The following is a 23,505-nucleotide window of genomic DNA, read 5'->3' as shown; positions in this document are numbered from 1 at the left end:
TTTGAAATAAAGAATGATTTTCAGAGGGGCGCCTGGGTGGCTCAGTCATTAAGCATCTGCCTTTTGGGGCGCCTGGGTGGCACAGCGGTTAAGCGTCTGCCTTCGGCTCAGGGCGTGATCCCGGTGTTATGGGATCGAGCCCCACATCAGGCTCGTCGGCTATGAGCCTGCTTCTTCCTCTCCCACTCCCCCTGCTTGTGTTCCCTCTCTCGCTGGCTGTCTCTATCTCTGTCAAATAAATAAATAAAATCTTTAAAAAAAAAAAAAAAAAAAAGCATCTGCCTTTAGCTCAGGGCAAGATCCCAGAGTCCTGGGATCAAGCCCCACATCGGGCTCCTCCACTGGGATCCTGCTTCTTCCTCTCCCACTCCCCCCACTTGTGTTCCCTCTCTCTCTGGCTGTCTCTCTCTCTGTCAAAAAAAAAAAAAAAAGAATGATTTTCGGAAGTTTTAAACTCCACTATTTAATGTTAATGTGCCTATTTTCAATGAACTAAGCATTCAAAAACATTTAATGAATTTACACTTTGTACATATACACCTTGAGAAAACTAAACAGATTTATATACTCAATATCCCAAGGAACTCAAAATATAAGAATTAAAAACAACAAAAATAAACATAAGCATAAATATAAGTTATATAGTATAAAATGAACATAAATCCTGAAATTGGGAAATGTACCAAATACCTTATAGAATTTTAACAAAAATGTCAAGGAAACAATGGATTCAGAGGCCATTTTGGAAAAGGCTATAATTTTTCAAAAGGAGTTTTACATGGAAGGTTATGAAGGAATGATGGGAAGAGATCAGATTACGGCGGAAGACTTACTAGAAAATATAGTACAGAATGTATTAATGTACATTCAGTTAAGATAAATTGGACAATTTGGTTGAATGCTCACATCAAACCAGGCGCTATATAGAATATACATATATCAAGGTTCCCTATCTTCTAGAAATTGATACTGTACATCTCTCACACTTTAAAATATAGGCAGTCGGGGCGCCTGGGTGGCACAGCGGTTAAGCGTCTGCCTTCGGCTCAGGGCGTGATCCCAGCGTTCTGGGATCGAGCCCCACATCAGGCTCTTCCGCTATGAGCCTGCTTCTTCCTCTCCCACTCCCCCTGCTTGTGTTCCCTCTCTCGCTGGCTGTCTCTATCTCTGTCGAATAAAATAAAATCTTTAAAAAAAAATAAAATAAAATAAAATATAGGCAGTCTTCCGCTAACTGATGATAAAATAAAAAGGACTGTGACATAGCTATTTGAAGTCAAAAAATTTTTCTTGAGTGTACACTACTGTTATTTCTCTGTATCAAAAAAAGTAAGAGACTGGTGCCTGGCTGGCTCAGTCGGCGGAGCATGTAACTTGAACTCAGGGCTGCGAGTTCAAGTCCCACACTGGGCATAAAGCTTACTTTAAAAAAAAAAAGGTTAAAAGAAAAATTAGGGGCGCCTGGGTGGCACAGTCGTTAAGCGTCTACCTTCAGCTCAGGGCGTGATCCCGGCGTTATGGAATCAAGCCCCACATCAGGCTCCTCAGCTATGAGCCTGCTTCTTCCTCTCCCACTCCCCCTGCTTGTGTTCCCTCTCTCGCTGGCTGTCTCTATCTCTGTTTATTAAATAAATAAAATCTTTAAAAAAAAAAAAAGAAAAAAATTAAACATAGAATTACATGACTCAACAATTCCACCCAAAAAAACTGAAAACAGGGATTTAAACAGATACTTGCAAACCAATGTTCACAGCAGCATTACTCACAATAGTCAGTCAAATGGTGGAAACAACTCAAAGCCCATCAAGAGATGAATGAATAAACAAAATCTGATATATGCATGTAATGGAATATTAACCAGCCTTAAAAAGGAATGAAACTGACGCATGCAACAACATGGATCCTTGAAAACATTATGCTCAAACGCAAAAAGATGAATATTACATGATTCCACTTCTATGAAATACCTAGAATAAACAAATTTATAGAGAGAGGAAGTAGAATAGAGGATTTACCAGGGGCCTGAAGGGAGAGGGAAAGTTCTGGAAATGAAAAGTAGTGATGGTTGTACAACATTCTGAATGTACTTAATGCCATTAAACTGTACACTTAAAAAAATGGTTCACTGTTATAGTATGCATATTTTACCAATTTTTTATAAAAAGGTTAAGAATATGGACTGTGGAGCCAGATTTCCAGAGTTCGAATCTCAGGTCCACTACTTAACTGTGTGACCTTGGGCAAGTTACGTCATAATTTGCACTTCAGAGCCCTCGCTATTATTAAAATATTAATAATTTAACAGCACTTACACTTATGAGGCAGTTGTGAAGATAAATGAGATAAAACATGAAAAGCACCAGGACAAAATAAGCACTGCGTCAACACTAGCAGTATTATAATGTCTGTGTGTGTGGGCAAGTGGGAGTGCATGCTACAAATAAATGAACGTTTTCAGCTCTTGTACTCTACGATGCTCTTATAGGCAAAGATGAACCTATACCAAAACAAAATTTCCCTCTGCTGAAATATGTGAAAGCTTGGTGGGAACACATAAGTTCATGTGCACAAAAGCTAAACATATCTCTAATTCTTTAGCTTCTTTCAGCACGTCTTCAGACAAGCCATCTCTGTTTAAAAAGGTTAGCCAGGGGAAAATTATGAAGAGAAAAAAGTTGATTTTTCCAATGTTGTAGTGTAGAGGAAAACACAATGAGGGTGTTTTAAGGGCTGTCTGGAAGCAAGTGCGTGAATCAGGATGCCTTTCATTCGCATCTTTCCAGTGCTTCTGTACTGTCAGGTACTGTTCTGGGTGCTTGAGATACATCGGTGAATAAAACAAAGACCTTTGCCCTCATGGTGCTTACATTCCAGCAGGAAAAACAGGCAGTAAACAAAGTATGTAAAATTTAAAGTGATAAATCCGATAGAAGAAACTTTAAAAAACAGTTAAAAGACCTCACAAGTAGCAGAGTGAGGATTTAACCGAAGTATTAAACGGTTACAAAAAACTTCATTATAAAGGTGAAATTTCAGCAAAAACTCCTTCAAGGTGAAGCAGTTACCCAAGCAGATATACAGGGCATAGTCAGAGCTAGAGCCCCATGTTAGAAGCATACTTCAAATGTTTGAGGAACAATAAGGAAGCCAATGTGGTTGAAGCAAGTGGGGAGGAGTCCGAAAGGAAACAGAAGCTCTCTTAGTAATCTTCATTATACAATACATTTTTCACCATTATATACTACTCTGGATTGTATGCAAAGCACTTTAAGCTAAATTTCCATTAGAAATGATATATCTGCATGGATCCAGTCATGCTGCCCTACCCAGTCAAGATGCTTAATGACATGCAGCTGTGAAAATGACAGCCAGCACAGGGTATGGCTAAGAAGTAAGATAAAACTGTCTCACAAAGAAATCAACATTGTGACTCTGGCTTCGTACATACAACACTTTAACGATCTAACAGGGCCTGAAACTATAAAAACATACGAAACTTAACACTTGTTTTTCTTCAGCTGACAGATTCAAGAATTATCATGTTATAATTTCAAAATATAAAACCATTTACTCCAAACATTTTGCCATGAAATATATCACACCATTATCACTAGAAAAATATCACTTATAAGCCATGCCCTATAAAAAGATACATGGCATGCAAAGATAAACTGAACAAAATAAAATGGAAACAAGCCACTAATCAAAACTTGACCAAAGAATAATGTCAATCAAGGCCAAATTTCCATCCAGTGTAAAACTAAGTCTGGCCAGTAGGAGACAAACTTAACAGACATAAAGTAGTAGTAGTCTTCTACTTAAAAGCTCCTTCTCAAGCCCCGGCTGAAAAACAGTAAAGGAACAAAAAGGAATAGGACCAAGAGAAAGCAGATACAGAAGTGATTCTAGCAGGCAGTAACTAAAACCAACCAAGCACCTTCAATAGAAGAAAGCCAAGGAGAAGATTTTCCAGTAGAGCCTGGAAAGGCCTAAGAAATGAAAGCAGCAGTCCCTTTAAAATCAGGGATGGCGGGGCGCCTGGGTGGCTCAGTCGGTTAAGAATCTGCCTTTGGCTCAGGTCATGATCCCAGGGTCCTGGGAGAGAGCCCTAAGTTGGGCTCCTTGCTCAGTTGGGGAGCCTGTTTTTCTTTCTCCCTCTGTCTGCCGCTCCCCCTGCTTAGGCTCTCTCTTTTGCTCTCTGTCAAATACATAAATAAAATCTTAAAAAAATAAAATAAAATAAAATCAGAGATGGCAATAAACAGAGAACAGGACTGGCTGAAAATCTGTATGAAGGCAATTAGAAGTCCTCCAGTCAGCACAGCCAGGCAACTACTGCTCTCCAACCACAGGACAAGACTAGAGATTTACTCTCAGGAGAATCTGAAAAGAAAAGACTAACTTAAGAGAAATAGGTAAACAAACTATAGGATCAGTCTAATACTCTAATAGTCTTACATCAAGTTATTGGTCTAACATCCAACTGATAAAAGTTCAGAAAGAAAAGATAAGTGGAAGACATTATCAAAGAATACAAAAAATACTAGAAATGTTGTAAGACCTCAGAGACATGAGTTCAGGTAAGAAAAGTTATCAAGTGGGGAGGAGGGTGGAGGGATGGGGTGGCTGGGTGATGGACACTGGGGAGGGTATGTATTGTGTGGAGCACTGGGTGTTGTGTAAGACGGATGAATCACAAACCTATACCCCTGAAACAAATAATGCATTATATGTTACTTAAAAAAAAAAAAATTAAACATACATGCCTGAGTGCCTATACCAAGTGAAAAAAAAGAAGAAAAAGAAGAAGAAGTTAGCAAGTGCAATAAAAGTATTAAATGAGATAGCGGACATTCTCTCCTCAGAAGTGGTTTCATAGAGAAGGGTATCAGGAAGGCTATGAAGAAGGCAGTAGTTTGGGTATAAATGGAGGAAGACAAAATGGCACATTACATGGAGCTAAGCTTGGATCTGAGATCAAGGGCTACCAAAATTTTGCTTTTGCCTGGAGAGGTCTCCTACACAGTTGTGCCACTGAGAAAGACAGCAAAAAGACGAAAGTCTTAGAATCATTGACTAGAACAATTCACAAATTCCCCTATGATCACCCTGCTTACAATAAACTTCATGAAGACTTAGACAAAAACAAAAGGTAAATTTAAAAAGCTTTGTTCATTATTAAATGTTCAGTTGGACTTTAAAATTAGTGAAGGTTCCAGACTTTCATTTCAAGGATAAGAGGTGAGCAAAGATGAAACATCAAGGAACAGATGTCCATCTGTTAAGTGCTTAAAAATGTGATAAAAAGCAAAACAATAAGTAAGTAAATAAACATGTATGTATACAATGAAAATAAACACATACCAATGCATATACAACTGAAATCTCAAGGCACTGGGAATAAAGATTAGATTCTACATCTTCAAGAAAAAGAAAAGCCACATAGGAAGGAACAAGAATTAGTATAGCATCGTTCTTCTCAACAGCAACAGTGAAGGCTGAAAGATTACGGAGTAAAGCTTTCAAAATACTAAAGGAAATCAATTTACAATTTAATTTAGTCTTCTAAACCCCACCAAACTACCACTAAAGTGTAAGAGTAGAACACTTAGATAAGCAAAATATTTACATTCTATTTATCTTCTTGTTCATGAAACTAATAGGAAAAAAATGCTTCACCAAACCAGAAGGAAACCAAGTAATATGAAGACTTGAAATAAGGGGAGAGGCGAAGGGAATTCCCAGAATGAAAACAGCAAAAGGAGATTCCAAGCTGACAGCTGACCTTAAAAAACAAGATCTGGATTGGAGCAGAAAAAAGAACTCCAGAGAAATGGCTCCAAGAAGAAAATGGAACTGATAAATTACCTGACAGGTAAAGCATAGGGACAGATTTATACTGCTGTTGGAAAATCTGAAAATAAATTTTTGATGGTTACGACGAAAACTCAGAAAATGAAAACAGGGAGAGAGATTATTAACTCCAAGGAAAATAAAAATTGGTAAAAGGAAAACAATCATAGCACACTATAAGGCTCAGGTACAAATAATATTGGTATTTACAGTCACAGTAATAATTTTTGATTAATTAAAAATTGATCTGGGACACTTGGCTGGCTCAGTTCATGGAGCAAGCAACTCTTGATTTGGGGGTTGTAAGTTGGAACCCCATGTTGGGGGTAGAGATTACTTAAAAATAAAATCTTTAAAAAACATTTTTGATCTAACTACACTAGAATGGAACAGGTAGTATGTAAGGATTTGGGTTTCTTACACCCACTCTCCACATCTAATAGTAGAAAATCAGTGTATAATATTTAAAACTGAAAAGTGAAGAACTAGCATGAGCATATTATTTGGAAATACAAACATCTATGTCAGAAACAGCTAAAACAATTGAAAGTAATTAGTTCTGAGGACTGGGAAGGGGAGTAGAGAGGTGGAGAGGAAGAATCTTGGTTTTCATTTTAAGCCTTATATTTTAAAAAGTATTACACTGACCAAAAAAAAGTTTTTAAGGGCTAGAATGAATGTTCCTTGCTGCACTGATCATAAACCAGTAATTGTTAATGTAAAACTTCATTAAATTATAGACATCTCAAGTAACACTTATTATTAAAAATAATAAGACCATGTGATAATTTAATCAACACAGGAAACCATCAAAATGAGTACTGAATGACTGAGACTGAGAACTGAAAATTTGCTTCCCATTATAAAGTAGTGGAAAGCAAAGTGTTTCAAAATCATGTCTATAATAACACCAACTCCAGACATGCTCACCAGCCGTCAGCTAAATACAATCTTTTTTTAAATTTTAGTATAAAATTCAATATAAAATTTTTAGAGCATTCTGACCTGACACTAAATTTAGAATGTATTACAGAAAGTAACTTAATATGTTTGTCTTGTCTTTCCTTGAAAGTGAAATCTCCAAAATTAACTCTGTAAGTTGAATAACATTTTATTCCAAAACAGTAACTATCAATCAGAAGATACCACACAGAAAAAGATACTTTGCAAAATTCCTCAGATAATCAAGCTATCTTCACTCACAAGTCAGAAGGTTCATAAATTTTTATTATTTTATTAACAAAACATGTTTTCAAGGTATGCTGTTGCAGGTCAGTTAGTTCCTTTCACATTAGGAAATACAATGTTACAAAGTTAACACAAGTTTAGGCAAAAATTAGTCTAAACTCTTCACCCTTAAGTTTTCAAGCCCTTATTCATTCTGGATAATGCTGGTTTCAGTTAACCATTAACACTCCTTACAGATTAATACAACTGATACATATTACACATGAGAATGGTGAGTAACATGAATCACTTTTAATAAAACAAATTTTCAATTAAGAAGTAGAAAAAAGATGACAAAGTCAACATAAAACATTATACACTCAACACAAGGTAATATGAATAGATTGGTATCATTCCTTTTGCATATTGTTTATCACAGAGCCTACTAATCTGTGTCATTAAATACATTAAATCTTATAATAAATTATAAAATAATTTTAAAGATAACTTTGAAATCTGTCATTTACATTTATTCATGCTTGCATTTCATTGTCAAACAAATCCTGCACAGGAAACAATGTTTTTCATCAAGTTTATTGTAAATTCCTAATGTCACAGATTCACTAGCCTCTGTTCCAATTTCTAAACCAATACAATGGGTGCCTGGGTGGCTCGGCTGGTTAAGCATCTGCCTTCGGCTCAGGTCATGATCCGGGGATCCTGGAATGGAGCCCCACGTCGGGCTCCCTGCTCAGTGGGAGCCTGCTTCTCCCTCTCCTCCCTGCTTCTGCTCTCTCTCACTATCTCTGTCACTATCTGTCTCTCTCTCAAATAAATATATAAAATCTTAAAAAAAAAAAGACTACCAAAGTCTTTTTAAAAAAATAAACAAATAAAAAAATAAACCAAGTGCAAGCCTCACCTTGCTCAAAGCATACAGATCCAGGATTTTTCTCTCCACCACTGGAATCTTCAAAGTAGATCCTTGGAGTTCCCAAAATTTTGCTAACTGATCCAAGAAGTCCAGTCTCACTCTGGTCATTGCCTAAGATTATTAAAAAACAGAAATCAGAAATAGGAATTAAGTTATGATTGAAAATAAATGAGTTTTACTTAACAAAGGTACTCATTTCTCTAAAGAAATCCAAAGACTTCATTATTACTTAGTCCAACCCTGTAAAATAAGGCAATAATAAAGAAACACAATACTTCTTAATAAACTTTATTCACTAAGGCAAAAAAGTCACTCTAATATATTAGAAATGTTCTATTTTATCAACCAAAGCAATTTTTTTGTAAAAGTTGGCTTAACTTTAAGCTAACCAGAAAATTTAGTAAATTGGATTATTCTGTCTCTAAGCATTCTATCATTTCATCCGTAGAAAATATGCCTACCTCAGGTACACCAATTCTCCACCCCACTGATATTAAGATCCTTCATGTATCTAATTACAAGAAACTAAAGGAAAAAAAGGATTAAAATCTCAGAAAATAAATGTTTCAGAAGCATCAAGGGAAAAAAGAAACTTCACTATGATATATTAAGCCTCAGCTAGCTAAGATTTCTCTATTATACTCTGAAACACTTTTCTACCACACTGAAGTATCTTCCCATAACCCGGCAGAGAGGAAAAACAGCAATATTTAAACAGACTTCAATCTAGAAAATTTAGAAGCAACTAGTAATATTTAAAGAGAGATGTTAATAAATCGGATTAACAGTCCTGGAAAAGTTCTGTTAAAGCTAAAAATAATCTTTGAAAACCTTTGCTAAACTATTAAACCTACTTTTCAAAGACCCCAAGAGACAGAATCTTCCAACATTAACATAAAATTTTAGTAGAATAGTTAAGTGCTGAAGAAAGTAGAACTTAGAATTTCAGGTCTCAAAATTAAAAAAAAAAAGAATTTCAGGTCTCTGCAAGTATGCATTGGGTATTTCCACTATGAAAAACATAGCTAGAGATAGTTTCCCATAGTCCCAGTTAAGTGGAAAAACTGTTAACAACTACTTTTTACAATTTTTTTTAATCAGAAACTTCCTTCCATTCAGGAGCACCTGGGTGGCTCAGTCAGTTAAGCGACCAACTCTTGATCTCAGCCCAGGTCTTGATTTCAAGGTTGTGGGTTCAAGCCCCGTGTAGGGCTCCACCCCCAAAGCGGATCCTACTTAATTTAAAAAAAGAAAGAAAGACAGACAAAGGAAAAAAAAGAAAAGAAAAAGAACTTCCTTCCATTCAATCCCAACTAACATTAATTCTAAGCCCTGGTACATGAGTTGCTCAACGTTCTCTACTAGAACCCTTACATTAAGAATGAATCAGGAGGCAGAAATCCCGATATAGCACTCACCTCAAGTTCATTCAGGCGCTGGACTCTGGGAGTGAAACGAAAACTTTTTACTTCACATGCAAATGGAGGTTGCCAATCCTAAATAGAAATATATATATATATATAAACATACTGATGTATAATCAAAGAATGCATTATTCATTCCCTTAATTTAAGACATAAATAGCCATAAATCATAATGAAGACAAGTTAACTTTGAGTGTTTTTCATTGTAGAAACAGAAAGAGTAATATTTTTAGGTGAGATATTTTTAATATTACTTATCTCCAGAACTCCTCTCTCATGTTCTACTATTAAAATTATTTTATCTATAAATCCTCCTCAAATTTCACCAGTCCCATTATTTGTAAGCCACAATTATGCTTTCCCCAATTACTCAAGTGGAATGCAGTGAACTCATGTATCACAACACAGTGTCTAATAAACATCTAAGTTTACCAAATTAAAAACAAAACAGAATTTGAAAGAAACTAAAAAGGGTAAAATTGAAGATTAAAAAGTAATTTTTTAAAGTACTCATATAATTGGTTAATATCTTTTTTATTCATGTGTAATGTGACACAGCACTTTACAGTCTATGTTACATAAATGTTTTGTTCAATGCCTGGTTTCTCAGCACCCAAATATTTGGGGGGAAAAAAAAAGGGAAGCAAATCCACAGAACAAGGGCAATTTCCATATTGGAGTTGTGGTACTACTGACATGAGATAGCACAATTCAAGCAGGGTTCTAGAAAACATATTTTGATTTGGCCTAATAGTAAATCTACTTAAAAATGTGAGAAGTAGTCAAAAAAAATGTTTATCTTGGAAACTAAAGCACTTCACCAATACTGAAATTAAATTCTGCTTATAAATAAGATTTATTTTTAATAATAATATAACATACAAAGAGAAGGCATATTATTTCAATCTCTTTTTAGTAATAAAAGGCACATATATACACTTTTTTTTACCTAAAGGAACCCTGATTACAATTTCTTATTCATAAAGGCAACAGAGTAGATGAAAATACGGTTTAGGAAAAACTTCAGTGCTTAAAAGTTTTGCCAGTATTAGGCAATTTTGATAGCTAAACAGTTAAATGAAGCTTTAGGAGGATGGCAATGCATATACCATCACTCATCATAGCAATCAGCTTTTAATCTTTTGCCTGTGATTAATAGTTTATAAATCTTAATCAAATTCATTAAGCACAAACAGGTTTACCTGCATGTCTGGGTTTCAGAATCAAAGAGACTGATCTAGGTTCAAAATATACCTAGCCACACACCCAAGATCATACATTTGATAAGTTATATAACTTATTCAGACTTGTCTCATCTGTAAAATGAGATGCTGTTTACCCACTAGGACTTCAAAGAATATTAAGTGAAATAATCTATGGGTGTTAAATTAGCTCCTCCTCTTCCCTCCTATCTTAAGCTCTTTCTACGCTCTATGGTGCACACCACTGTAGTAGTCAGTGGTGAGAGCAGACACTTTTTCAAATGCAACACGGAAAACAGTACTTGATCTTTTATTCTTATAACTAGTAGACAAAACTAGTTTTGCAAGGTGTCCCTTTAAGAAGCACCAAAGGCAATAGTTCACAAACTTTAATGTGCATTAAGCATCATCAAGAGTGAGTGAGAGAGTACGTGCTAGAAAAGCACATTCTAGAACTTCAACATCCAGAAATGTATTCTAAGTCTGAAAAGGGGCCTAGAGATCTGCACTTTTAACAAGCATCTGGTTGAGCCTTGTGCAAGAGGACCAGGAACAGCATTTGGAAAACGATGGTCTTACGGGTAAAGAAAAAAAAACCCTTTTGACCTTGAGCAAATCACTCAACCTCTTGGGGCACTAATTCCCACAAAAGGGTAGTATCTTCTTTCCTTGCCTTAAAGATTGAGGATTATAAAAAACACACAGGCAAACACTTATCTGCAATAATTGCAATTCATAAATATTTGAACCTTGGTTCCTTATGTCAAAAGATTTAACGTTTTCTTCCACCTCTATTGTTGACTAATTCCTCTTAAACCACCAAATTCTAAAATGAATGCTGCTCCTTCTCTTCCCCTGGGAAGACTTTTTCATTGCGGCAAGAGTCTAGGGTTCTTGTTTGGTAATACCGTCCTAGGGGACAACTAGATCTCAGATTACCGTTTAAGAAACCTTATCCTTGAGATGAGGCCTGCAAATATTTAATAAATTAGGCATCAGTAGAACTTGGATTAAAAAAAATAGTTACTATAGCACCATAATGAGAGAGCACAGTACACGAGGGTAACATGTCATGTCCTAACACTTCAAACACCTTCTCGGCCGAAGAAAGGCCTGAAGTCTTTTGTTACCCTTGCCTACAATCAAAGGAGAAAAAAGTACCAGCTCCCAAGTTCTAGGCGGAAAGGCCCCTGGGACACCACTCTCGCGTTCAGTCGAGCCTACCACAGAAGCCTGCAAGAGAAACCAAGGCAAGAACATCCAGAAACTTAGCTACTAGTTGTTGAGAAACGAGAGAGTAAATATGAAAGGGCAGAAGGACCGGAAAAGTAAAGCTAAAGCACTCTCCCTTCCCTCTCTCCTCGGTCTCCGGTACCTTGGGCGGTCGGATTTTGCAGATGCCGGTTTTCTCCGCCAGAGGCCGGATGCGGCCGATAAAGCTGAGCGGGTCCGTGAACTCCTCCCAGCTGGGCTCAAAGACTGGGCACTCGGGAGGTGGCACAAACTCCGCCGCATAGCCCCCCGGCCCCGCGCCTGCCATGGCAATACCCGGGGCCCCCCTGGGCGGGGGGGGGCGGGAAGAACAGGTGGAGAAAGGCTGGCTGAAGCCCACCGAACCCTCTCACGTCTCCTGACACGGGCCGAAGCTCATCTTCTCGGACAAGAACGGCTCAACACAGGAACCCCACAATCGCTTCCTCTTCTCGTTTGTTATTGTTTCCTTCGGGGTTTTTCCTCTCTGGGTCAGGACTTTTCCGGAAGTTAACGTACTGTCAAATCCCTCCGCCACCACAGAAACAGAATTCCTCCGCAGCAACGCGACTCCTCGTCGTAGGACCTTCCTTCTTTCTCTCTTTGCCGGCAGCCGGGTGTGGTTTCTAGTCTCCTCGTCTGCGAAAGTTCCGCGCTGTCCGACGACTTCAAGTGGCACACCCCGGAGGTCCCACGAGCTCTCCTTTAGGAAAGAGAGCGCTGAGAGGAAAGCAGCCGGGGCTAAGGGGGACGCACTCTTCCGGCGCGGAGGAATGTGTAATGCCTCAGAGGGCAGAGGTTCTGCTTCCGGTGAGGAGGGTTCTGTTCCCCTTTGTGTATAAATGACACGAAAACAAACCCGGCCAGTTCTAGGAGGTACTATCTCGCTAGCTGGGTACCGACGCTTCTTTTGACCTACCTGTCTTTTTCCATGTAACTAACTTTAACGGCATCTGCCTCTTCTTTCTTTAGTCTGTTAGTATCCCCTCTGAATACTCTCGCTCGGCCACTTTATAGCCGCCTCATCTCCATGACAACAGGTTCGGGTCGGATCTAACCCTCAAATCCTGCCAGACAGCCTTAGCCACCATCTAGAAATTGCTTTTCGTGCACATGGAAGCAACTGCTCTTGACCTTGCTTTTCCAGCAGTTGACTCCAAGTCATCTCAACAGCAAGCTCTTTACTCTGCTACCACACGCTCCGTAAACCTTTCTCAATATGCTGTAAAAGGTATTGCAACCTTCTGATCCTGCTTGTCAAAAATTTCTGTGCCACTGTGCATCTCCACTTACTCCAAATTGTGGGCGATAACGTAGAGAGAACTAAAGAAGAAACCATGAAAATGTAGTTCCAGTATTAAATATTTATTGGAAGGAAGACTTCCTTTCCAGGGCTTTTCCTCATACTCCCTTTGCAACCTCAGCTACCCCAGGAACTGAATTGCCAACTATGGTTAATGATTCCCCAAACTGTATTTCCAGACAAGATTTTTCTTTCGACTTACAAACCGGTACATCTAGATACCTACTAGATAAGACCACTTGGTTAATTCAAGTACCCACTGTTTTTTCAGCGTTTCCAGTTTCCACGAATGACTTCATCCACCTACTCTGTTTTTTTGAGCCAGAAATCCTTGACTCCTCCCTTACTCTGTATAATCAGATGTCAAGTCTAGAGATTGTGTCACCTAAAAATCTTAAACTCACCCATGTCTCTTCATTCTCATTATCACTAACCTAATTTAAGTTCTCTCCCACCTGAACTATGATAGCTCAGTTCTTACCCCCTCTCAAATTCCGTTCTGCTCCGTTGTCAGATTGCCTTGTCGAAAATCCATCTTACTCCCAAGCTTCATCTGTTATGCTTCTCCATATACCACACAGAGAGTTTTGTGATGGCTTTAATGCACCATGCTTTTTTTCATGTCTGAGCCTTCACAGATACTGTTTCCTCTGTCTGGAACATGTTTTACTCTCCTGATCCCACCCACAGTTTCATATATCCCCTTTCTGACCTACTTCTCTTTCTTTTTTGTTAAGATTTTATTAATTTAGGGACCACTGGGTGGCTCAGTTGGTTAAGCGTCTGCGTTCAGCTCAGGTCATGGTCCCAGGTCCTGGGATGCAGTCCTGCATCAAGCTCCTTGCTCAGCAGGGAGCCTGCTTCTCCCTCTGCCTGCTGCCCCCACTGCTTGTGCTTTCTCTCTTTCTGACAAATAAATAAAATCTTTTCTTAAAAAAAAACTTATTTATTTATTTATCGAGCAGGGGGAGGTAGAGAGAGAGAGAGGGACGAGCAGACTCCCCGCTGAGGGGGGAGCCTGATGCAGGGCTCGATCTCAGGATCCCGAGATCATGACTCAAGTGGAAGGCAAATGCTTAACTGACTGAGCCACCAGGTGCCCCTGACCTACTTCTCTTTCATTTATCAGATTAAATATCACTTCCTCTGGAAAGCCTTCCCTAACTCTTCAAAGTTATTTACTCAGCAGCAACCTGTATTTCCTCATCAAACTTTTTTGGAATTGCTTAATTGCCTTTATTCCTCAGACTTTAAGCTATACAAAGGCAGGTGCAGGGTCTGTTTTATTGACCATTGTAGCCCCAATTCCTAAAATAGTGCTTGGTGTATAGAAGGCATGCAATAAATGTCTGCTAAATAAATATCTGTTGAATGAGTGGATGGATTCACCCAATAAATGGATCTTGTGTTTCACTGCCTCATCCTACATTTATATATAACAAATTTTGAGGCTCTACCAGGGTATGGCATATATGATATCCCTTCATTTGATTATAACATCCATAAAAATTAACCCCCAATTACTCGCACCCACCAGCCTAAACCCCACACAAACTTTTTTTTTAAAGATTTTATTTATTTATTTGACAGAAAGAGAGCACAAGCAGGGAGAAGGGCAGGGGGAGAGGGAGAAGCAGATGCCCTGCTAAACAGGGAGCCCAATGTGGGGCTCGATCTCAGGACCCCGGGATCATGACGTGAGCCAAAGGCAGACACTTAACTGACTGAGCCACCCAGGCACCCCACAAAAATATTTGTTTCAGTTAGTCTTTGTTACGTAACAAACCACTTCAAAACTTCGTGGCTAAAAAAAACTCAGTGGCTAAAAAATGAAAACTATTACTGCAATTCTGTGGGTTGGTCATCTGATGTTCTCATGGTTTCCCCTGAGATCACTCATGCAGCTACAGACATCTGAGAGCTTAACTGGAGTTGGAGGATCCAATGTGGCCTCATCACAAGTCTGGCAGTTGGTGCTGGCTGTTGGCTGGGAAACCTCAGTTCTCCACATGACTTCTCATCCTTAGTAGGATAGACTGTGCTTTTTCATAGGATGGTCTTAACATTGTAAGTGTATGAGAGTAGAAGCCTAGGACTAAGTCCTAGGCTCCAAAATATACAAGATCACTTCTGTCACATTCTGTTGGTCAAAGCAAGTCATAAGGCTAGCCCAGATTCAATTGGGTGGTGACTCAGACTACATATCTTGATGGGAAGAACAATAACATCACATTGCAAAGGGGTGGAGAGAAAGAAAAGTGCAATTCATTGCATACAATCAATGATTCACAACAAAGTCACATTTTGTACTTTTTAAATCTGAAAATCCATATTATTTACAAAAAAATAATGAAATTCTAAGTAAAGCAACTAACATTGAAATAATCATTAAATAATGTAAAGTATAATGGTTTTGCTTTTATGTTATTAATAGAGCAGCAAAGCTCTGACTGACCCTCAGAATAAGCACAAACTCCTAAAAGCTTTGTTTCTGTTTATTTCCTTTTAGTCTTTCGAGTTATATTTACCAACTACTTTAAACTGTCTCACTAGTAGGGGCGCCTGGGTGGCTCAGTCGTTAAGCGGCTGCCTTTGGCTCAGGGCGTGATCCCAGAGTCCTGGGATCTCTGTCTGTCAAATAAATAAATAAAATCTTTATTTAAAAAACTGTCTCCCTAGTAGAATATAAAATCACAGAATAATTATCCTCAATCATGTCTTTGCCTTGAGATGCCTGAGAAATCTGTACTGGTCACTTAAGCAGTGAGTCTGTAATAGAAGGGCATGAATATCTCCGCTGGGATGGAAAAACCTTCTCCAGTTTCACCCCCATGAGATTCTGATGCTCACCTCAGGGAGGGTGGGGAAGCCACTCTCACCCCTCATGCCCATCCCTTTGAGAATCACTATTGTAAAGATCCAAAACTTGCGTTTAATCAGCTCCTATGAGGGCTTTCTGCATACAGGCTGTTAAACTAACTTTCAATAGTATTTGAGTCTCTAGGCAGAACAGTTAGGTTTAGCTGAAGTTTAAAAGTGCTGTTTGCAATATTCAGCAGTTTCTAAAAACTTTTGAGAAAAAGTTAAATAATATTAAAGTATTAGGTTTTATTCAAAATTTGCTGTCCTTAGTGCTAGAATAGGATAAAAATGAATACCCAACTCTGGTAATCATTTAGCTAGGCTGTGATCTCTGAATTTTTTTATAAACACAACAAAACTTCATAAATTCAGACTAATTGAGGGAAGGCTAGTTTCAGAGAGCCAACAGTCAAAATTACTGAATTTTTAAGGAAAAGCTATTTTGTTTCAAATATAGTTTTTACCAGTGGTTCTCAAATGTTTTGGTCCAACTTTTGGTCTCAAGACCACTTTTATTAAGAATTATTGAGAACCCCCCAAAATTCCTATTTATATGGATTATATACGGATATTTACTGCATTAGAAATTAAAACTAAGAAATGTTTAAAATATTTACTCATTTAAAAATAAAAATAACAAACTCATTACATGTCATATTGGTCAGCTTTCTCCAGAGAAACAGGACTTATATAGGATGTGTCTATATGGAGAGAAAGTTAATATGAGGAATTAGCTCACACGATTATGGAGGCTAGCAAGTCCAAAATCTGCCATGTGGGCTAGCAGGCTGGAGTCCCAGGGAAGCTGATGATCGTACAGATGAATTCTGAAGACACTCTGCAGAAGAATTCCATCTTGCTGGGGGAGCCTGGATTTTTGTCCTATTCAGGCCTTCAGCTGATTAGATGAGGCCCACCCACATTATGAAGAGCAATCTGTTTTACTTTAAACATTAATCTCATCCAAAACCATCACACATGTTAATATAAATATATTTTTTATATAATGACAACATTTTCCCAAAGGAATTTAGTGATAGTGGCTTTGGTTTACATTTTTTGAAAAACCTTTTAATGTTTGGCTTGTGGGATCAAGCTGGATTCTCCTATCTGCTTCTGCATTCAATCTTTTCTGATATGTTGTTTGGGTTGAAATACATGAAAAAATCCAGCATCACACAGATATGTAATTGGAAAAAGAATAGTATTTTTTCAATATTCAGCCTTTTCAGATAATTGTAATTTTTTAAAAATATTTTATTTATTTTTTTGACAGAAAGAGACAGCCAGTGAGAGAGGGAACACAAGCAGAGGGAGTGGGAGAGGAAGATGCAGGCTCCCAGCAGAGGAGCCTGATGTGGGGCTCAATCCCAGAACACCGGGATCACGCCCTGAGCCAAAGGCAGACGCTTAATGACTGCGCCACCCAGGTGCCCCAGATAATTGTAATTTCTTAAAGGCTAGCAATGTGGAATCTAAAACTTTTTCAATGAACTCTTTGAACTCTGTTACATTAAAACGGCAGTCAACATTGTCCTTGAATAGATTTTTTTACTAAGTTATGATTTTGTGACATCATGCATTGATCGTTTCAAAAATACTAGTTCAATATTATAACTGAGTTATACAGGTCTTCCCAACATTGATGCCCATAATTATATAATATTTAGAACATCATAACAATATCACTATTGATGTTCTCAGAAAATTGGGAGGCTGTCGAACTCAGAGTAACAGAAACAAGTTTTCCAAAAAATAATTTTCACTTAAAGCTCAAATTTTCATTGTCAACAAATACCATCAGTAGTTTCCCTTGAATAAATGGGCTCACGTTGTTCGTTTTCCAAAAAAATGTCTGTCAAATATCTAGATCTAAATAGTCGTAGTTTATCTGTTAGACCCTCTGGCATTCCATGAAAAAACTGGCAGCTTTAGCTTGTAAGTCCTTCTCCTTGAGGAAACGCTTCTGCCTCTCTCTACAGTAGAACTGCTTTATTTGTACTTCCTATCTCAGCACACAGACTATTACAAAGTCACGGTTTATTAAAACAAATCATTTTTACTGCTTCATCATGCGTATTCTTAAATGAAACTGGCATTTTTTTTAAACCTTCAGTGTGTGTAATGAAGACAATGGTCGCAAGTACAGTTTGGTGTCACTGCCACGATTCATGCTAAAGAACCAGTAGTTTTACCCACCATTGATTTTGCACCGTCAGTACAAATGTTGCTGGTAAAAAAAAAAGCAAATAGCATCTTAGTATTAATATGAAAATAATTTTGACTTCAAGACCTTCAGAAAGGTCTTTGGGGACTGCTGGTTTTTCCTATCATTTGAATTAACATAAACAATGAAAGAGCTGAAAGACAGCTGCTTTAAAAAGAGAAAAAAGTAAATAACCTGGGCCACCTGGGTGGCTCAGTCAATTAAGCATGAGACTCTTGACTTCAGCTCAGGTCTCGATCTCAGGGTTGTGAGTTTGAGCCCCATGTCGAGCCCCACGTTGAGCTCCACGCTGGTTGTGAAGCCTACTTAAAAAAAAAAAAAAAAGGAAATAACCTGTTAGAACTATAGTCTCAGCAACAGGTCTTTTCTTATTAAATATTTAAACATTTAAATTTTGACGTTGTATATGTTACTAGATTCTTTTAAAATGCCATACAATAGGTTCTCTTACACACTTTAACATTACAAGAAAGCAAGTGCAGTTAACAAACCCTTAAATTCATTTGGCTCAAAGTAATGACAGTTTATTCTGTATCTGGTGATTTGTGATTGAATTCAATCAAGTTCAACAATTCAATTCTTCCAAATGAGCCAGCCAGGTGCCCCTAAAGACACATTTTTAAGTGGGGTTTGGGAAAACAGACTCTAAGTCGGTCATAGGAACAAATCAGATTAGGAGGAAGAGATTCAGTTTTTACAAACCCTGAAGGCTGAAAAGCTATGATTTAAAATATTTCTTCTTCCTTTATCATAATATTAGTAAGGACATAATCATTCAAAATATTGCATTTAAAAATCTTTTAGATCAATTTACCTATCAGAGCCATCGGAAGTGATATAGGCTAGAGACTTGTATGTTATCACCAAATTCTTATAAAAAACAAAAACAAAAAAAACCCACCAAAGAACAAAATAGGGGTGGCTGGCTGGCTCAGTGAATAGAGCACGCAACTCTTGATCTCAGGGTCATGAGTTCAAGCTCCATGCTGGGTGTGGAGCCTACTTAGAAAACAAGAACAAATTCATATGAAATGCTGCCATGTGTTGTTGAATTAATCCTTTCCTGTATAACTTTCTCTTATATAACTTAATGTTTAAATGAAAGATCTATCAGTCTCTATGTTCAAAATTCTGGTATAAATGTAGCCTTTTAACCAAAGCTCTTCTATATGTGCTTTCTTTTTCTTCTCCTAAAATACAATTTCTTCTCCTAGAATACATACTAATTAAATTTTATTATTGGTTTCACCATTGCCTTAAAATTCCACAATTTTTGAAAAAAAATTTTTTTAAAGATTTTATTTATTTATTTGACAGAGACAGCCAGTGAGAGAGGGAACACAAGCAGGGGGAGTGGGAGAGGAAAAAGCAGGCTCTTAGCAGAGGAGCCTGATGTGGGGCTCGACCCCAGAACGCTGGGATCACGCCCTGAGCCTAAGGCAGACGCTTAACAACTGCGCCACCGAGGTGCCCCTTGAAAAAATTTAAAACTTTTATTCTTCATATGTAATTGGTAATTTTTATTTTCTCTCTTCTCCAAGGTAATTAATGAAAACATTTGCCCCTAAAATTGAGGTCTACAAAAACTACTTATAAATTATCACTCTCTATTATCCTCCCTTAATTAAAGTATCAACAACTACTTTCCCAATCAGACTATTCGAACACTCCTATTTAGTCTATGTCTAATTCCCTCAAACTACCAACAGCTTGTTTTGCCCAAGATATTTGTATTATTTATTTGAATATGACTTATATGACCTTTAATGGATTCTTAATCATCTATTCTTTTGTACTTAGCAGATAAAAGATTGTTGTAAGGCAAGGTACAAGATTATCAATAAATTTAGAGGCATTGTAAATTGTTGTGTTCAATGTAAAACCATGAATATCTTTCTAAGAACATCTTGTAATCACTTCTAAAATAATATCATGGGGGGTGCTGGCTGGCTCAGTTGGAAGAGGGTTCAACTCTTGATCTTGGGCTTGTGAGTTTGAGCCCCACGTTGGGGGTAGAGGTTAAATTTAAAAAAATTAATAATATAATGTATTTTTCAGTTTATAAGTTCCTTTGCTGTCTTTTCTGGGTTGTAATTTAATTCTGCAATTTTTTTACATCCTCTTTTCCAAATGGGAGTAAGTGAAAAATTACATTTATTCCCTAGAATAATTAGTGGAACTTTCAAAATGTACTTAAAAAATAATTTAGTCAGGCCGGCCCTGGCTGAGGTGTGAGCTGGGAGGAGCAAGCTGTGCGCCGCCGGCTGGCTCCGCGGTTTGAGGCGCGGGTGGGGTGGAGTCCTATGGACCACAGACTCGATTTGCAGTTTTGGAAGTTCCACCAAGATGCCCAATGGATTCACCTGACGGAGCCAGAGAAAAGATGGCGCCTGCAGAGGAAGAGTGCGAAGATGGTGCCCGCCAGCCAGCAGGCCTCTAGAGGTGTGAGAAATGAGAGGCCTGCCCCTCAGGCTGCGCTTGAAGATTAGCGAACGAACCTCATTCACACAGAGTCCCGGCATTTCTGGACCGGCTAAGCCTTGGTTGCTGGGCCCCCGGGCAGGGGTCAGAGGGGAGCTCTGCCGGAGAGCCGGATCCTGCCTTTGCGCTGAGGAGGCCTCATTCCCGAGATAACGCCTGACCCGGAAAAGCCCCAGTCAAGTGCCTGCTCGCTCTGGAGGCCTGGCGACAGCACCGGCTGCTTGAACTTCTGGAAGACCGCCTTCTAGCCACCAAAGAGTTGTAAGAAGTTGGACGTAGCAGTGCTTCCATGATTGACTTCCTGTATAAATCTGTAGTTTCCTGATTCTGCTTCATATCCTATAATCATGGACTTGTTTATATGACCTTCCAAGCCCATAACAAATCAAGTGGCCAATTTTCTCAATAAATAAATAAATAAAATCTTTAAAGAAGAAGCCCACATCCCTAAGATCCCTATAAAACAAGGGGCACGGCCTGGGACCCAGTCAATAATTTGGGCTCTGGACAACCCTGCAACCTCTCCTCATCAGAATGACAAGAAGGAGAAGCCCCCCCCAGCAAAGAATAGACAGTGAGTCTGTGGCCTCTGCCACAGAAATAATGGATATGGATGTAACCAAATTATCAGAAATGGAATTCAGAGTAACGATGGTCAAAATGATGAGTAGAATTGAAAAAACTATTAACGAAAAGGTTACTGAGAATATAGAATCCCTAAGGACAGAAATGAGAGTGAATCTGACAGAAATTAAAAATTCTATGAGCCAAATGCAGGCAAAACTAGAGGCTCTGACGGCCAGGGTCACCGAAGCAGAGGAAAGGGTTAGTGAATTGGAGGATGGATTAATAGAGGAAAAAATGAAGATAGAAGCTGGTCTTAAAAAAATCCACGCCCACGAATGTAGGTTACGGGAGATTACTGACTCAATGAAACGATCCAATGTTAGAATCATCGGCATCCCCGAGGGGGTGGAGAAAAACAGAGGTCTAGAAGAGATATTTGAACAAATTGTAGCTGAAAACTTCCCTAATCTAGCGAGGGAAACAAACATTCGTGTCCAAGAGGCAGAGAGGACCCCTCCCAAGCTCAACCATGACAAACCTACGCCACGTCACGTCATAGTGCAATTCGCAAATATTAGATGCAAGGATACAGTATTGAAAGCGGCCAGGGCAAAGAAATTTCTCACGTACCAAGGCAAAAGCATCAGAATTACGTCAGACCTGTCTACACAGACCTGGAATGAGAGAAAGGGTTGGGGGAGCATATTTAAAGCTCTTTCAGAGAAAAACATGCAGCCAAGGATCCTTTATCCAGCAAGGCTGTCATTCAGAATTGATGGAGAAATAAAGACATTGCAGAATCGCCAGTCACTAACCAATTTTGTAACCACGAAACCAGCCCTACAGGAGATATTACGGGGGGTTCTATAAAAGTAAAAAGGCCCCAAGAGTGATACAGAACAGAAAGTCACAGCCAATACAAACAAAGACTTTACTGGCAACATGGCAACATTAAAATCATATCTCTCAGTAATCAGTCTTAATGTAAATGGTTTGAACCATCCCATAAAACGCCACAGGGTTGCAGATTGGATAAAAAGAAATGACCCATCCATTTGCTGTCTACAAGAGACTCATTTCGAACCCAAAGATGCATTCAGACTGAGAGTAAGGGGATGGAGTACCATCTTTCACGCAAATGGACCTCAAAAGAAAGCTGGGGTAGCAATTCTCATATCAGATAAATTGGATTTTAAACTACAGACTATAGTTAGAGATGCAGAAGGGCACTATATTATTCTTAAGGGAAGTATTCAACAAGTGGATATGACAATTATAAATATATATGCCCCCAACAGGGGAGCAGCAAGATACACAAGCCAACTCTTAACCAGAATAAAGAGACATATAAATAAAAATACATTAATAGTAGGGGACCTCAACACTCCACTCTCAGAAATAGACAGAACACCCTGGCAAAAACTAAGCAAAGAATCAAAGGCTTTGAATGCCATACTCGACGAGTTGGACCTCATAGATATATATAGAACACTACACCCCAGAACCAAAGAATACTCATTCTATTCTAATGCCCATGGAACATTCTCAAGAATAGACCATGTTCTGGGACACAAAACAGGTCTCAACCGATACCAAAAGATTGAAATTATCCCCTGCATATTCTCAGACCACAACGCTCTGAAATTGGAACTCAACCACAAGGAAAAATTTGGAAGAAACTCAAACACTTGGAGACTAAGAACCATCCTGCTCAGGAATGACTCGATAAACCAGGAAATCAAAAATCAAATTAAACAATTTATGGAGACCAATGAGAATGAAAATACAACAGTCCAAAACCTATGGGATACTGCAAAGGCAGTCCTAAGGGGGAAATACATAGCCATCCAAGCCTCACTCAAAAGAATAGAAAAATCTAAAATGCAGTTTTTATATTCTCACCTCAAGAAGCTGGAACAGCAACAGAGGGACAGGCCTAATCCACGCACGAGGAAGCAGTTGACCAAAATTAGAGCTGAAATCAATCAAGCAGAAACCAGAAGTACAGTAGAGCAGATCAACAGGACTAGAAGCTGGTTCTTTGAGAGAATCAATAAAATTGACAGACCACTGGCAAGACTTATCCAAAAGAAAAGAGAAAGGACCCAGATTATTAAAATTATGAATGAAAAAGGAGAGGTCACGACGAACACCATTGAAATTGGAAGGATTATTAGAAATTTTTATCAACAGCTATATGCCAATAAACTAAGCAATCTGGAAGAGATGGAATC

At 38.4% G+C, this 23,505-nt stretch overlaps 1 protein-coding gene across 1 annotated transcript in view; it reads right to left on the bottom strand.

Annotated features, from left to right (window-relative positions):
- KDM5A (lysine demethylase 5A) overlaps nucleotides 1-13,565 on the bottom strand; it is a 99,426-nt gene extending 85,861 nt beyond the window's left edge. The window contains exons 1-3 of the mRNA XM_008704845.2: nucleotides 11,956-13,565; nucleotides 9,373-9,450; nucleotides 7,943-8,065 (exon numbers count right to left, since the gene is read on the bottom strand). Of these exons, the coding sequence (XP_008703067.1) occupies nucleotides 7,943-8,065; nucleotides 9,373-9,450; nucleotides 11,956-12,120 (366 nt within the window). The 5' untranslated portion in view covers nucleotides 12,121-13,565. The remainder of the gene's footprint in view (nucleotides 1-7,942; nucleotides 8,066-9,372; nucleotides 9,451-11,955) is intronic.
- Nucleotides 13,566-23,505: the final 9,940 nt, after the last annotated feature.

Source organism: Ursus maritimus, unplaced genomic scaffold, assembly GCF_017311325.1.
Source record: "Ursus maritimus isolate PB19 unplaced genomic scaffold, ASM1731132v1 scaffold_26, whole genome shotgun sequence".
NCBI lineage: Eukaryota > Metazoa > Chordata > Mammalia > Carnivora > Ursidae > Ursus > Ursus maritimus.
Note: the sequence above shows the minus strand (reverse complement) of the source record. Positions and strands in the feature narration are given on the sequence as shown.